Source organism: Haemaphysalis longicornis, unplaced genomic scaffold, assembly GCF_048455015.1.
Source record: "Haemaphysalis longicornis isolate Haplotype H1 unplaced genomic scaffold, Haemaphysalis longicornis Haplotype H1 scaffold_8, whole genome shotgun sequence".
Classification (NCBI taxonomy): Eukaryota; Metazoa; Arthropoda; class Arachnida; order Ixodida; family Ixodidae; genus Haemaphysalis; species Haemaphysalis longicornis.
The window spans coordinates 156,481,983-156,496,591 of record NW_027526445.1 but is presented as its reverse complement, the minus strand read 5'-3'; the positions used below and the strand labels follow the sequence as shown (position 1 = coordinate 156,496,591).

At 42.8% G+C, this 14,609-nt stretch overlaps 1 protein-coding gene across 1 annotated transcript in view; it reads right to left on the bottom strand.

Moving 5' to 3' along the window:
• LOC144148547 (papilin-like) overlaps positions 1-7,657 on the bottom strand; it is a 91,625-nt gene extending 83,968 nt beyond the window's left edge. Inside the window, exons 1-2 of the mRNA XM_077680068.1 lie at positions 7,555-7,657; positions 4,632-4,676 (exon numbers count right to left, since the gene is read on the bottom strand). Of these exons, the coding sequence (XP_077536194.1) occupies positions 4,632-4,676; positions 7,555-7,615 (106 nt within the window). The 5' untranslated portion in view covers positions 7,616-7,657. The remainder of the gene's footprint in view (positions 1-4,631; positions 4,677-7,554) is intronic.
• Between the last annotated feature and the right edge of the window lie 6,952 nt (positions 7,658-14,609).

The following is a 14,609-nucleotide window of genomic DNA, read 5'->3' as shown; positions in this document are numbered from 1 at the left end:
TAAGGATTCTCAGCACGTGTACCACCCCGGTTTTTCGGGGAATATTATTAAATTGTCAAAGTACATAAACACCAAACGACAACAATGTTCCGCGAGGCGTCCTTAAAATTAGGATAGTAAGATCTCCTTGGACCTATGCACACCTGCATTTAGGCTCGCGCACCATTGCGTCAAACACGTTCGGAAACAATTTGCCGGACATCTTGGTCATCCAGAGAAGTTCAACTGTGTTATTTTTCTCTGTCTGTGGAAGATTTATTGCTGCGAAAATTGATTATTTCACCTTCAACACCTTCAAGAAAATCTCTCTGCATCACACTCTAGAAGAGCTGCAGCATGTATTATGACATTCCACAAATAAAGGGCAGAAAGACATTCACAAGGGCAACTAAGCCGACATTGTTTCCTCCGCGTGCGTACCGTTTCTAATTCTTGTGTATCTTTTTTGTTCTGTAGTTATGATCACGTGGAACCGAACTTCAACCTTACAATGATCCCGACAAACATTTTAGAGGTTGCTTCTACTTCAAAAAAGCAATAGCCCACACTCAATGACACATATTTAAACGGTCCTCCAATAGAGACTGATTTAAATGCCGTCGTGTGCGTTCCACCGTTTTGCCTTCCAATGCGTTTATCTACAAATGACGGGCTATACATGAATCAAATCATGTGACAGAATCAGTGTTTTTATTTTGATAATTAGCTTTAGACTCAGTTCTTCCCTACTTTTGATTTATTTCGGTAGTCTCCTCTGTCCCGCATCTTCGTAGATCTTCCGCGGATTTTCTTGTAACCTCCTAACCCTCGTAGTCAATGTTTCTTGACTTGAATAATCACTCTTGGTATGTTTTAATAGTGTTATCGCTGCAGTGTTGTCAGTGCAGAACAAGAAACGCAGGTGTGTTCCTCGGCAAGACAAGTTTGAGCTCCTGCTGCCTCAGGTAGTGGACTGTTGCTTCTGATGATGCTCGCAAGTTACAATGATCAAGAAATAATCTGCATTTTTACCCCCACTATTGGGCTCAGGAACATGGCGACGTATTACGCCAGACGTGATACTTGCCCCACCATGAAAGTACTTGTGTAACTAAGATGAAAACGCGAGCGCCAGACAGACGCTTAGCGCCTATATCAGGGCTTCTGGCGCCGACTCCCTAATCGGCTAATAAATATTTTAACGAGATAGCTCATTATTGTTAAATGTGCTTCCACTTATCTCTTCTGCCATCACACAAAATATAAAAAAGGGAAACAGTGGAGGAAGGAGATTATGTGCTGGGGATGGTACTGGGATACGAGAGCGTATGTTTATAGAGAAAAGGAAAAAAAAGCACTATTAAAGAGAAGGAAGGAATCCGGGATGGCATGTAGGAAGAATAAATCTAGAATAAGAATTGAAGAAGGCTTAGAAAAGAGAAGTGAGAAGGGAGAAAGAGCGGAGCATCAGCCGGAAGAGACGACACGTGGACCACATGGGGGAAAAATTGGGGGTTATACTGATCATTGGAGCGGACGAGGAGATTAGATGAAAGGTTATGCTGTAATAGGGCTGTGGAAAATAGTCTGGCGAGAGGTTACAATGATGCGATAAGAGAGAAGACAAATGCAACATCACGGGGGAGGGTGTATCGTAGGTATACCGGGGAGAGTAGCGGAAGATGAGGAGGTGTATTGGATTGTGAAAGAGGAAACTGGAAAGGTGAGGCTAAGTCAGGAGCAGTTTCCAGCTTCTGTTTAGGTGTTTTGTAATAATGAAATTAAGTTGCGTCAGAAAATGTATAGAAACGTGGTCGCAGAGGTTATAGTGAACAACGAAGCAATTCGTAGCAGCTGTGAAGAGAAGCATAAGATAAAACCACGTAAACTGACATATAAATTACTATGATAACATTGAATAAGGACGCAGACAAAACCTCTAGCATATTAGAAACATACAAAAAGAGTAAACAGCAGAAAACAATGTACAAGAACCTAGACCCAAAAATGAGGAAGACATACACACAAGCACCTATATAAACCCAAGCGCACAATTTGATAGAAGCTGAAGGAAAGAAAATGTGAAATAGGAGAATCAAGGGGATAAATCTGAGGATGAGGGGAATAAGAGAGGAAGAGTAATTACTTTGGAATCCCGCCATACCCCTACTGTCTTGCGACCGGCGTTATTTGTACCAAAGCACGCAGACAAGCGGACATAATTTTTTTATTTTATACACTCAGATACATATCTGTCGTGCATTTTACCTTTTAAAATAAATACACCACTACTGGCGCTCTCACCTGCGGTAGTGAGTGTTTGGTTATTCTGAGGGAGATACAATGCATTTTTACTCGTTTTTTATGTTCTGTTAGCAGCATGTTGGCGTGAAGATCAATATTTCATGAACTGAAAGCCGGGGTACGCTTGCCGTCCTTTTCGCTGTTAATCTGCATCCAACTGTATTCTGTGCTAGGTTGAATATTGTAACCTCCAAATCATTCCTGTAGAATTATTGTCGTCAATCCACAATGCTCCCGATCAAATTAGACGTTGTATAAAAAGACCTGGCTTCAAGGCAGCCGAATACTGGGAACAATGCGACATTTCGTATCTACAGTGTTTACTTTGCACGTATGATTGACTGCTTCGTTGGTATTCTTCTGTACGTCGTTATTATGGCGCATACGTCAGATCCCATGAACTCCATTGAATACAAGAAACTTTAGTGATCCCTGTCTTTGCAAAAATGTGTATCTGGTTTCTTAAATATATTAGCGCACTTTTTCTGGATATTTTTTGCAACCGACTCACTTGTGTTCATCCTGATGTCGAGTTCGAGCGCTGCACTCCCTCTGCGGATACTAAGTTGATTTGTAGTAAAATTAATACTAAGCGAAATTAATGATGAAACGTCACAAGAATTGTAACCTTTACACCAATTTGCCAAACTACAGACATCTGCTTTACACTCTGACGCACGCAGTGGAGAAAACCTTTGTATTATTAGCAGATTTGACGATATGACACCCGTAACAAAACAGGCAGTACAAAATAGGCTCCTGAAGTAAACGTGCATAAATATGGGACCAGAACAATATCAAGTAAATAACGCTAACGGGGAGAATGTTGTATTGGTTATTCTCTTCTAAAGGTCTTGCTGTGCAGCTGTTGCTGCTTTACGACTGTACATATAACGTTTAGAATTATGCACAAACACTACTGTGACTCATTCAGTATCCTAGTGTTGAACACCTGCATCAAACTGCCATATAATTTTTTTTTCAGTTTGCAGCGTTAAGTTGCACTTTGTGCTTATCTAATTTATCGGTTTCACTTCGCCTTTTCTGGAGAAATTTATCGGAGATACCTATTTTTCTCCGAAATTATTAAACCGATTGTAACAACACGAGTGACACATACTCGAAAGCGAGAGACTTTTCTGTCAAGACACCCAAATAAATTTCACGTCCTCGTGAAATTTTGACCCGATGAAACCTTATTGCCAATACTGTTACTGTACAAAAAAGTCAAGTTGCCTACTGGTCTAGCGTAATCTATCGACTGTAAGGCAAATCATGCAGGTGCTTATGTTGCCCAGACATTTCTAGCGAAAAGTGCCGCCTCGTTTAACGAAATAAGCTGCAAATATGGCTTTCGAGCTGGCAAAATGCTTGATGTAGAAAGCGTACTGTCACATCCTCTTTTTATGCAGCCTGTTTAGCATGGACCTTCTGGCAATTTCAACCCTTCATTCTGCGTCATCCCAATTCACTCTTTGCCCAAAATGTCCTTCTCGTCCTTTAACGATTTATTTCACCTACCGCATTATGAGACCCGTCACTCAGTAGCCATTCTAATGTTCCAGTAGCACACCGGTTACCCTTTATTAGCATTACATCCCCGGTCCAACCCAACTACTTTATGTTGTCTTAATTTACAACTATATCCACACGATTGAGTTTCTTAATCCCAACAGCTTTTTTTCATTTCATACAATAACAACCTTTATTTCTTTAATGTCCCTTTCAAATCCCGCAAAACTTTGACGTGATACTATGTCCCAAATTTTTGGAACATAAGTCATAACCTACGCAATCATTAACTTCTTCTTTGTCTTAGTGGCATTGTATGCATACTGTTTACTACTTACATACCCTTGCCAAAAGAATACTTTTGCTCTAGCGGATTCACAATGCAGCCGAGAGCTTTTTAGCAGCAACCTTAATGGAGATAGTTTAGAGCCTCCATTCTTCGTGGTCTATAACATCGCACTCCCTTTGAACTGCCTGCAAGAAGCAGTGCGAGCCACAGTGTGAAAAAGCTTACTAATACCTACACTACAGAGACGATTTTTTGCTAGTGGCACTGCCTTTTTGGCACCGCACGTACCTGAATGCTGCAGCAGACAAACGCTAACCTCCTAATGCATAAGTACGCTCCGTACTAGCGCATTTAGGAACACTTCTTCTGCTTCTACCAAGTGGAAGGAAAACAGAAGAACGGAAAGTTGAGCTAGTTGGTATGTGTTCATCTTGGTGGAAAACAAAAGCGCTCAAAATTAAGCGCCGTGCTGTCTACGTATTTCTTAGTCCCTGTTTTTGAGCGCTTTTGTTTTCCACCAAGTAGAAATACAAGTCTGTCTACTTGCCATCTCCATCCGAAGTCGCCCCATCCGCCTTTGTTTGCTCCTTTCCTGGAAAACACAGAAAAATCTCCGCAGTCAGAAAAAAAAAAACCTTCGTTAAAGGAAAAAATACAGCAATAAACACGCAGTGTGGCATATCTTTTGTCGCCTATGAAAATGCTGTTACACGTTCACCTTCCAGAATTTATTTAGCTGGTGACTGCCAATACCTTAAGCGAGTGATATTAAAGATATACGGGGCTCTGAGTAGATCAACCCGATTTTGGTGAAATCGTCAAGGTGGAGTACGTTTGTGCGAAGAAAAATGTAACATCCACCTCAATGCAGCTGCAATTTTACAAAGTAAAGCTGCATAGTTTTCTCTGAATCTTCGGTTGACGACAAACTTATTCCTGGCCCAGGATTTGTTCTTTCCTGGTGCTTTGCTGTACGGCTGCATTCGGGTTGACGTTTAAATGTTCCTCGCAGGGGCTGTAAGTAGTTTAAAACAGTGTAACGTAACCCATCTTTCAGCACTAGGCAAACGCCGTATCGCATTTTCTTTGCTTCTTTTCGGCGATTTTCTGGCTTGGGGCTGCTAAGTGTGTAGTCGGGCTACTGCGCCTTCTATTAATCTATTTTATTGGTCTAAACGTATCCCTGTAAAGGTGTAGCGCTTAACTTCTATAGGATTTTATTACCCGAAATAGATACGTGCAAATAATTTTCAGGAAGTACGGATGTTTTATAACATTCACAGTAAGCATGTTGAGTTAGGAAATACAGTTTAGTGATTCCTAGTGAAACTCACCAGAAACAATGTGCAGGAAACTATATGAGCAATCGTTCTAGGCGTCGTTAATATTCGCAACAATAGGAACGTCTGATTCACTGTTTGCTTTATGCAACAAAAACAAAAAACCAAATGCGCAAACTGCGATCTCAAGAATAATACAATATTATAAAATATAAAATATAAAATATACTTCGGGAAATGACGTGTGTAGCTGAATATGACCAAGTAAATTTGAGAGAAGTATTAGGACTCTGGTAAAACAGGCTTCCTTGTTTTAGTTAGTCAAGCCGTAGTTAGTGCATTCTCAATAAAAATTCAGCATAAAAGACAATATGCACGAATTAAGTGCGTAATGAAATGGGCAACTACTTACAAATAAGTGTGGTTTATTTGATCCAGAAATGAGCGTGGTCTGGGCATGTAATGCGAACGCAAGATAACCGTTGTTCATGAAGGGTAACAGAGCGGAGCTCTAGAGAAATCAAGCGTGGCAGGGGGCGACAGAAAGTTATATTGGTATATGAGATCAAGAAGGTTTCGGGGATAAATTGGTTGCAATTAGCACAGTCCCGGGATAATTGTAGATCTATGTGAGAGGCCTTTGCCCTGAAGTGGGCGTAGATAGGCTGATGATGGTGATGTTGGCATGATTGTGATGATGATGAGGATGATGATTTCATCCAGACAATAAATCCAGTACTGAGAAAAGACAACAAAAGACGAAACAGATTACTACGCAGCAAAATATCTTCTCCATTGACAAAGGTACCGATAGTGTGCTAACACTCAGTTGTAAGTCAGCGGGGTCGTCTGCCAACTTTGTTCTTCTGCTTTCTAATTGTTCTGTTGTTCTCCAAATATTCTGGGGTAATATTTGCAGAAATAAGGGCGATGCAGTTTTTTCTTTAGAAGGAAACTTTGAGCAAAGAGATGCGTATAGTGCTGCAGACTATTTCAAGACTCCTTCAACCTGTAACTTTTATATCAACATGCATGTAGCATGATTTCAATAAATGCTTGCCAGGTCAATCCTTGACTTTATGCTGTAGCTTCTCTTTTACAGTAAATATAGGCACTTAAATCATGTAGCACAACCAGTGGTGTGTTACATAGGAAGCAGTGTGTAGCTACGCAGCAAAAGGTCCTCCGTTTAACTCGAGTCTGGAGTGCGGCTCTTTTTACGACACCCGATGACCCCAATTCAGCTGAATATCAGGGTATACAAAGGACCAATACCCACCGAAATAGGTGCCTTACCATACGTGAGCATGAGCTTTGGGACGTTATATGTATCCACCGCCAAGTGAATGACAGTTCTGATCGCTGGGAAGCCTTTCAAAAATTTCCTTCAGACAGCAATGTTAAGAATCCGAGCCGCAGAAATCATTTCGTGCAAACCTTAAAAGTGTTTCAATACTTCGAAAATGCAACTACCAGGTATTATTGAAGCCAGGTTATATACATCTGTTCATACTTTTTCATTTTTTTTCGCAAAGTTTTCTAATATTTCGTTCTTTAATTTTGTGTGCTTAACCCGTCGTAGCTCCTCCTAAGCTACAAAGCGCACTGTAGTGAAAGACTACTTAATATCTTCCACTAACTGTGGAATATTAACGTCCACCTCCATTTCAACACAAGGGTGTTCTTGCTTATCGCCTAAATAAGAAAAACGTTGCAGCAGAGCAACGGCTTTGCCACTGAGCCTCTGCGCAGGGTAGCCAATACTCGTTGTAGCCCCATACATACCCTATCTTTATTCGGGGTTACTGAGGTGTCATTTGCTGAAACTTTAAACAGCTAATATATGTCACCATTGCGCCTTGTAATAAATATTGAGCTTTCTGCACAAATGTTTCCAAACTAAAGCCTCTCTCGCTTACTGAATGCATACACCTTGAAACCGAAGCAGTTACATCACATCCTGTATATAACTGTGCGCCCAAAAAATGTTGATGGCTTATTATTGCCAGATTTCTCCTGTATTTGTTCTGCCAATGAAGTTACCCAGCATAATTCACTGTAGTAACACGCAGGCTAACTAAAGGTTTTAGCTTCCATTTCATTCACTTTATCTTGAGAATTTTTTTATATAATAGGAAGTCCGGAAAACAGCTTCATATTAGGCACAAATCTTTAAAAATTTTGGCCCACCTTTGGTGAAAGTCACACAAAATAATAGCACGAGAAGCCACACGTGCAATCCCATTTCCATCTGCTGTTCAAATGAACGCCCCTTCACGTGTTATCAACTTTATCCATAGCACTGAATTTAGTTCTACATCTGCGTTCCTTACGCAGCTTTCCTTAGAATAGCAACAATACTGCCATCAATCTCTTGGAAGTATTGACGTCCGGCAACGATGTTTTGTTCATTTTTTTTGTAAGTTTAAACATTACTGCAGTTACTCTGTCGGTCGCTTGACCATACAATGTGCATAGGACCTTGTCAGCGCGTGGACCCACACTATTTTGAATGATGACTGAGTGTTTGGTTTATTCTTTTGGAATAGCTACTTTGAGAAGTATAACTACCCGTTCTCACTACTAGGTCTTGCCGTCAGGCGTAATATATTTTTCGGGAATATACTCAGGGCGTGGATATATATAGGCAATGCACGCATACCAGTATGCATTACAGTGATACTCTCAAAGCACAGAGTTGCATGGCTCAGTTACGCGCCCTGCTATGGTCCACAGATGCCCGCTTTCCGCTAAAAATACCTTCGAAGGCACCTACCCATTGTATATGAGTAGAGTCCAGATTTTAGGCAAATTCGTATTTTGATCCTGGCACTACAGTTTCCCCGCTTTTATATATAAGAGAGAATTGAATGTTCTGAAAGTATATTATGGTGGTTTTATCAAAGTCAGTTAAAACAAGTCGGATGGGGAGTTTTATTAGGTTATGTTACGGTAAATCCTCCACCGGTACAAAGTTTACTCTTTACCGTGGAGTTTATAAAGCACTATACGCCCAAAAAACACTCCGTAAACCAAGTGATAATGTAAATAAGATGTAATAATATAGCCTTGCTCCGGCCGAGGACAAAGTTAAGCACATAACATCCAAGAACACTCCAGCTCAGGGCATTCTTGCCAAAAAAAAGCTCCGTCTATGTGTGGAGTTGAAAAACGAGCCCCTCGTGAGATCTCGGAGGAAACGAGAGGGCAGTCGTCAAAATGTCCGCTGCACCGGTTGGACGTGCAGGCGGGCAGTGATCTCCTCTATAGAAAACGTGGCTTGTGGCATGTTTTTACCACAAAGCGGAGAATTTCTGTTAAAAAAACGTACAAGAAATGAATGTGTCAGCAAGATCAACCAAGAATGTTTCCAAAGCATCGTCTGGTACACGCAGTTGCTTTGACGGTGATGGGATGTGGTGATGTCTGCGTGCGGGAGCGCGAGCCATAATACTTCAAGTGCCCATCGAACGAAACAACAACCAGCGCAGGACTGGTCGATACGTAAATATGTTGCGCCTTGAAAGCACCCAATCTTGCTGCACAGCAAAGGGCATGTCGAGAATGGCAGGCAGGCTTCATGCCTATAGTTCGTACTTCGGTAGGCGCATACTCAATGCAATCAGCTAACGGTGTGATGTTTTTAAGATCGTGTAATTGCACTTTTCATTTCAAGATGCAACCGTAGCGGACTGTGACGCAGGCGGCGTGGCGTCAAAGAGAACGTGTATATGTCCGGCTGCAATAACCTGCTAAAAAAGCACCACCTAATGCTCTCATTTTTCAAAGGTAAATATTCTAGGCGCTGCACTTGCACTTCGCGTCAAACTTGAGAAAAGTCAGTCAAAGAGAGGGTAGTGCTTTTGCAACAGCTCAATTGTTTTCAATGTTCATTTTTCATGTTTTGTTTCTAAACAGCACATGACTATACTACGTGCCTATTTATTTTATTTTATTTTATTCCTTGTCTAAACGCCCTCCGCCCCCCCCCCCTTCCGCCCCCCGTCGATACCCTCCGACGTTTCAATGCTAAAAAAGCTCTAAATGCCCCTTAAATACGTCGCCAAGGTGTTTCTTCGAGCAGACGTCACCGCTTGCCGCCCGTCAGGTAGGGAAAAGATTGCCCCATTGTTTCCTGGGAACATTCACGAACGTCATACCAGTGCACACTGAGGAACTGCCACGCGCTTCCGCCGTTTAGGCAAAGTGACTAAAACCAAGAGGGAAATACACACACATAGCAAGATGTCTGGCACCAAAAACACGTGCACTTAAAGTGCACTTGTTTTTGATGCCATACAAGCTTTAATGCCAGACCGTAAGGACAAGCTTAAAGCTGGTTCTTACCGTCATTCTAATTTCACCTTGCTTCCATTCTCGTTGTTAATTTCTTTTTTCTTGTCTTCGGCAATTGTGTTATTTTTATACTTTCGTACTGTCTCAATGCCCTGCTCATTGGTTTTCTTCTAGTGCGTCCTTGAGTTTTTTTTATTGGAGACGTCGTATACGCATCGCGTGGGTGTTCCGTAGAGGTCTTTCTTGAGGTGTAGAGCCATAACAATGTTATAAACTGTTATACAAGCTTAGTATGACAAATATGGTGCTGATTTCCTATTTGGTTTAAACAGGTCGCCGGTATAACTCCCGCTTTTCATCTTCCAGTCATATTTGTGAAATTTGCGCTAATGATGGAGGAGGATAGGTGCATATGCTTCGTTTGGACCTGCATATCAAATATTGTTGGGATTTCAACGATCCCAACCTACGTCAAATATGAGCCGCGCCGTGCTGGAATGATTTTGGCCACCTGGCGATCTTTAATTTGCACGGCAATATTGACACGGGAGTAGTCTTCTTTTTGGTGACCATCACAAAAACGTCAGCCGGGGTCGGGATCAATAGCATCCCTGGTGTCAGTAGCACAACCCCGCTGAGCCACCGCGCGGCTGGTAGCTCTACAGTAGCCGACGGATTTTCGGACCTGCAGCGGAACGAAAAATTGTCCGAACAAAAGATCAGTTTGAAAAATCCGCGAGTCGCAGAAACGAGCTTTCTTTCATTTAAATACGACTGAAAGTCGCGAATGGTCCCTGAAAATTTTGATGACGATGTTTCTTACGCTTCAGCCTCAACTGGTGCCTACAAAAATGGTGAGTAAAAATACTGGCCACATGTGACCCGTTTCCAGCTTTGGAGATCGCTTCTGCCGCAGACTACATGCATACATGCGGCCTCGAAGATCAATGTTTGTTAACCAGGCGGGAGTCAAGTCAATCCCCAGCCAATCCGGAGCTAGCCAGGTGGTTTAGGATTCAATATGGCGTCGTCCCTAAGTCGCACCATGGCTCGGTCGCCGAACATTTTGTCTTTGAAAATCAAACATTGGTATTCATTTTCCGAAGTACCTGTTTTTCATATACATTACTGATTTAAAACAACTGGTGGTTCCTCGGGAAAGTCCGGAATATCCACGAAGTCAAAATTTCTTCGAGCCCAAAAAAAAATGGTCGGCTACTGTATATATTTTCTACCGTATTTCATGGGTGTTCCACTGATTGATGTCGGATGTGGGTTTGATGTTATTTGTTTGTCGATGTGACTTAGTCTGGTTTATAGTATTTATTTGGGTTCCACCCACATGTTTGAGTATACGGTGATTTCTATTGCACGGAAATATTTTGTTCTACAGTGAAGTTCATGTGTCCCTACTGGGGTGATCAGTGAATGCCTGTTTTCTTTGCAAGTCTCGTTACTATCCCGCTATGCGGCGTTCTTAAAAATACCAAAGAGTTCACTAGGCACTCGAAAACACATTTATCGGGGGAGAAGCTTTAGGTGAAATGAAATGCTACGCGGGTGGCTAGATACGTCCCTCTTCTGCGGTGTTCTGAAGGACATCAAATACTCCTCTTCTCAGCGAAGTAACAGACAGCAACCATACTCCGTTACATGCCTGGAAAACCTCGATTCCTCAGGGCAGTTTAAAAAATATTCCTATTAGCGGAGTAAATGGAACTCAGTATGCAGAAAGCGCTAAGGGACACGCCATTTACTCCACGTCCGGAGTATTTCCGTTTAGTGCGTGCTTCCTATAAACGCGTATTTTGAAATTTATGCCTAAATGCCGCTTAATGCCTATTTTCAAGAGTGGCTTCTTTATGAACGCTGTTTAGCCTCAAGATTCGCCTCCGAGGGCAGTTTTCCATCGTTATTCTTGCCACAAGGGATGCATTGACTGCTTGCAACTCTACGGGTTCAGCCTATGATTTAAGCGGGTTCCTTTCTTCTTTATCGTTTGTCATAACTTGCTCTTTTGTGGTTAGTGCACTGCATTTCTTGTTTTCACGCAGGAGAATCCTGAAGGAAACAGCATAAAATTTATAGATCTCAGGATCAGTTTCTACCAAGACTAATTGTGGTGGCTTTATAAAGCGCGACCCAAGATGGCCTTTTAACCTTTAACTCTGTAGATTCTAATCAATTTAAGAGAGGCATTGGGCGGCTCTGCTTCGGCAATGCTCTGGAAAAAACATGCACCCACACGATAAAGGAGAGTTTTTGCAGCCAAGAGGGATTGTTTTTTTTTTGCCTTTGGGCATCCGGAACCATTACTTATTTCAGTTGGTGAAAGGTTTGCATCAGAATGCTTTATTCAAATTTAATCATGGGGGTAAAAACAAAGAATATGCTGGTGGCACTGACCGACCGCGTAATAAAAGAGTAGTAATACCCTGCTTTCCCATGATCTCTGACAATCTCAAAAAAGGAAGGAAACACACTAGGGTGTAGGACATGGAGGTAGCCCAGATATACGAAGTCTTCACGACCATCACGACGGCTGAAGTCAACGATTGCAGCCGGTTTGCTTCTTCTTGACTGCCGCAACGATATTTATTCCAACATTGTTAAAATACGCGTGAGCTTCTTTTGCACTTTGGAAGTGACAATCGCGGGACATTAACATTGGGAAACGCCACCTTACGCAACGTTTTCGACAATCACGACCGTTTAACTTCACGATTGCAGCTGATTGGCTTCGTGGTCGCTGCCGCAAAGACCTTTACTACAACTTGGTTTTTTATTGCGATAGTATGCCCGTAGGATAAATACTATGCTACAGGTATAGGTTAACTCCCGTTTCGCGAAGAAACGCAAGGAGGCAGCGGTGTTGGGGTCCCCATATCAACCGATGAAGGTAAGGCGGTCTGCCAGGGTAGAGGCCTGTGCCTCGAAGGTGTCGAGTTCTGGCCGCTTCCAATAAAGGGCACGTCCCCAGCAAATGTTCTGTGTCCACATCTTCGGCAGGAGCTATGCAAAAGGGGCAGTTCTGTGCGAACTGGGCATGATAGCGTGGTGGCCACTCCCGGGTAACACCGGGAGAGAGGTCTACACCAACACGGAGTTTTCGCAGAGAGCGAAGTAAGGCTTTTGTAGTCTTTTCGGCCTGCGACGGGCAACGCCTATGACACAAAATTGTCTGTGCTGTAAAGGGGTGGTCGTCGAGTCGGCGAAGGGTGGTGGAGAGCTGTTGCCTCGGCGTTATGAATCGGTCACAATGGCACAGAAGGTGTTCAATCGTCTCGTCGGTGGCGCACACATCACAAACAGGGCTGTTGGCCATGTCTGAACGATTGTAGGGATATTACTACAGGTCAGTGCCCTAAGTTCACCAATTTTATCAGTGTACCGCCTTATTTTTGTGCATTTTATGGTTTTGTGTGCGTGCTTTGTACCGCCTTTGTAATTGCCTGGTCACGCCTGGTGTTTTTACTAATGTTCTTCCTCTCATTTGATCCTTTATTATATACCACCGCCCTTTCTTTTCCCTTCATCTCCCGTATCCCCACCCCCCTGAGTAGGGTAGCCAACCGGAGAGTATCCTGGTTAACCTCCCTGCCTTTCCTGTACTGTTCCTTCCTTCGCAGAGAGACCTCCTCCCAGCGAGCGAGCCTGTTAGGGAGGTCCGTTCCACACGGGGTAATTAGAGCTCGTGTGGCGCGACAAAGACCTTTGCTTTGGAGAAACTGTCCTGTGGTATTTAGTATCAGTAAAGGCAATGGTCGTGGAACAAGTGCAGTGTGGCAGGCACCATTCACCGCAATGTGAGTGGGGAGCGTATTTCATTGTTGCTATAAGTGTGAACTTCCTTCATTTTTTTATGTACAAATCATTGCACATCTCCTCGGGCGTATGCTGTGGCATGTCTTTCTCGTTTTTAGCAAGTGTGGCCACGGTTACGACAACCGGCGGTATTGTTTTTTTGTTCTGGCAATCTTGGCCAACCTCTTTTAGTGGGAATATTCGTTCTGGCCAATCTTGGCCAATCTCGGCCAAAATTGTCGGGATTAGACGAGATTGGCCATTTGCCAAGATTGACCAAATAGCCACATGGAGATTGGGAATACCAAGAAAATATCTAGCTTACCTTCAGTAGGTATGCTCGGCGTTCTTGGCCAATCTCCCTAAGTGGGTATGCTTGGCATTTTCTTGGTATTTTTAACTGCGGACACGAATAATAATGATTGTTATAGATCTTTGCTGTTAAAAGATAGGAAGGCGTGACAAGGTCAACCTTTTTGTTTTCTGCGAACAACAATCTATTGCTCCTCTGCAAGCAGACGAACGCAGTTGCCCCAAATCTGAAAGGATTTTGGTTAAACCATGAAAATCCGTTTGCACTATGCGAAAAAGGTGCGATGTTCACCAATCCTACTATGCGTGGCAAGGAATACGAAGGCCAAACCGGCCGATGCAAAAACTGAAGACTAGAAGAACGCAACCATAACATGCAGCAGGAGCAGGGCAACGTTCGTTAGCATTGTCGTGATTGTGGATGCGTGCCTCCGTTTTCAAACTTGAGGATACTGCTAAAAATTAACAGCCAAACAGCCATAAAAATTGCGGAAGCTCTCGATATTTGCAAAGCCAGAAAGATAAGCAGCAAACAATAATCGATTGCTTTATTTCCCATAAGAATAGTTTTTATGGAATCCCGTTGTTGTAGAGGGGATGATATCAACATGTAATGGTGTACGTAGAACTTTGTAAGTGTCATCATTGCTGCACCAATGTAATCACCATCATCGGTGCCCATAGTCGCGTGAGCAGATCTCCCTCGAGCTGCTTCATCTTCATCCGTTCGCCATCATGTAAAATAGAACACCATCGTACCACCGGGACGTCTCGGCCCTCGGTCTCTCCTCTTATTCTATATGGTGCCGATAAACCCGGGAACAAGGCCCTCC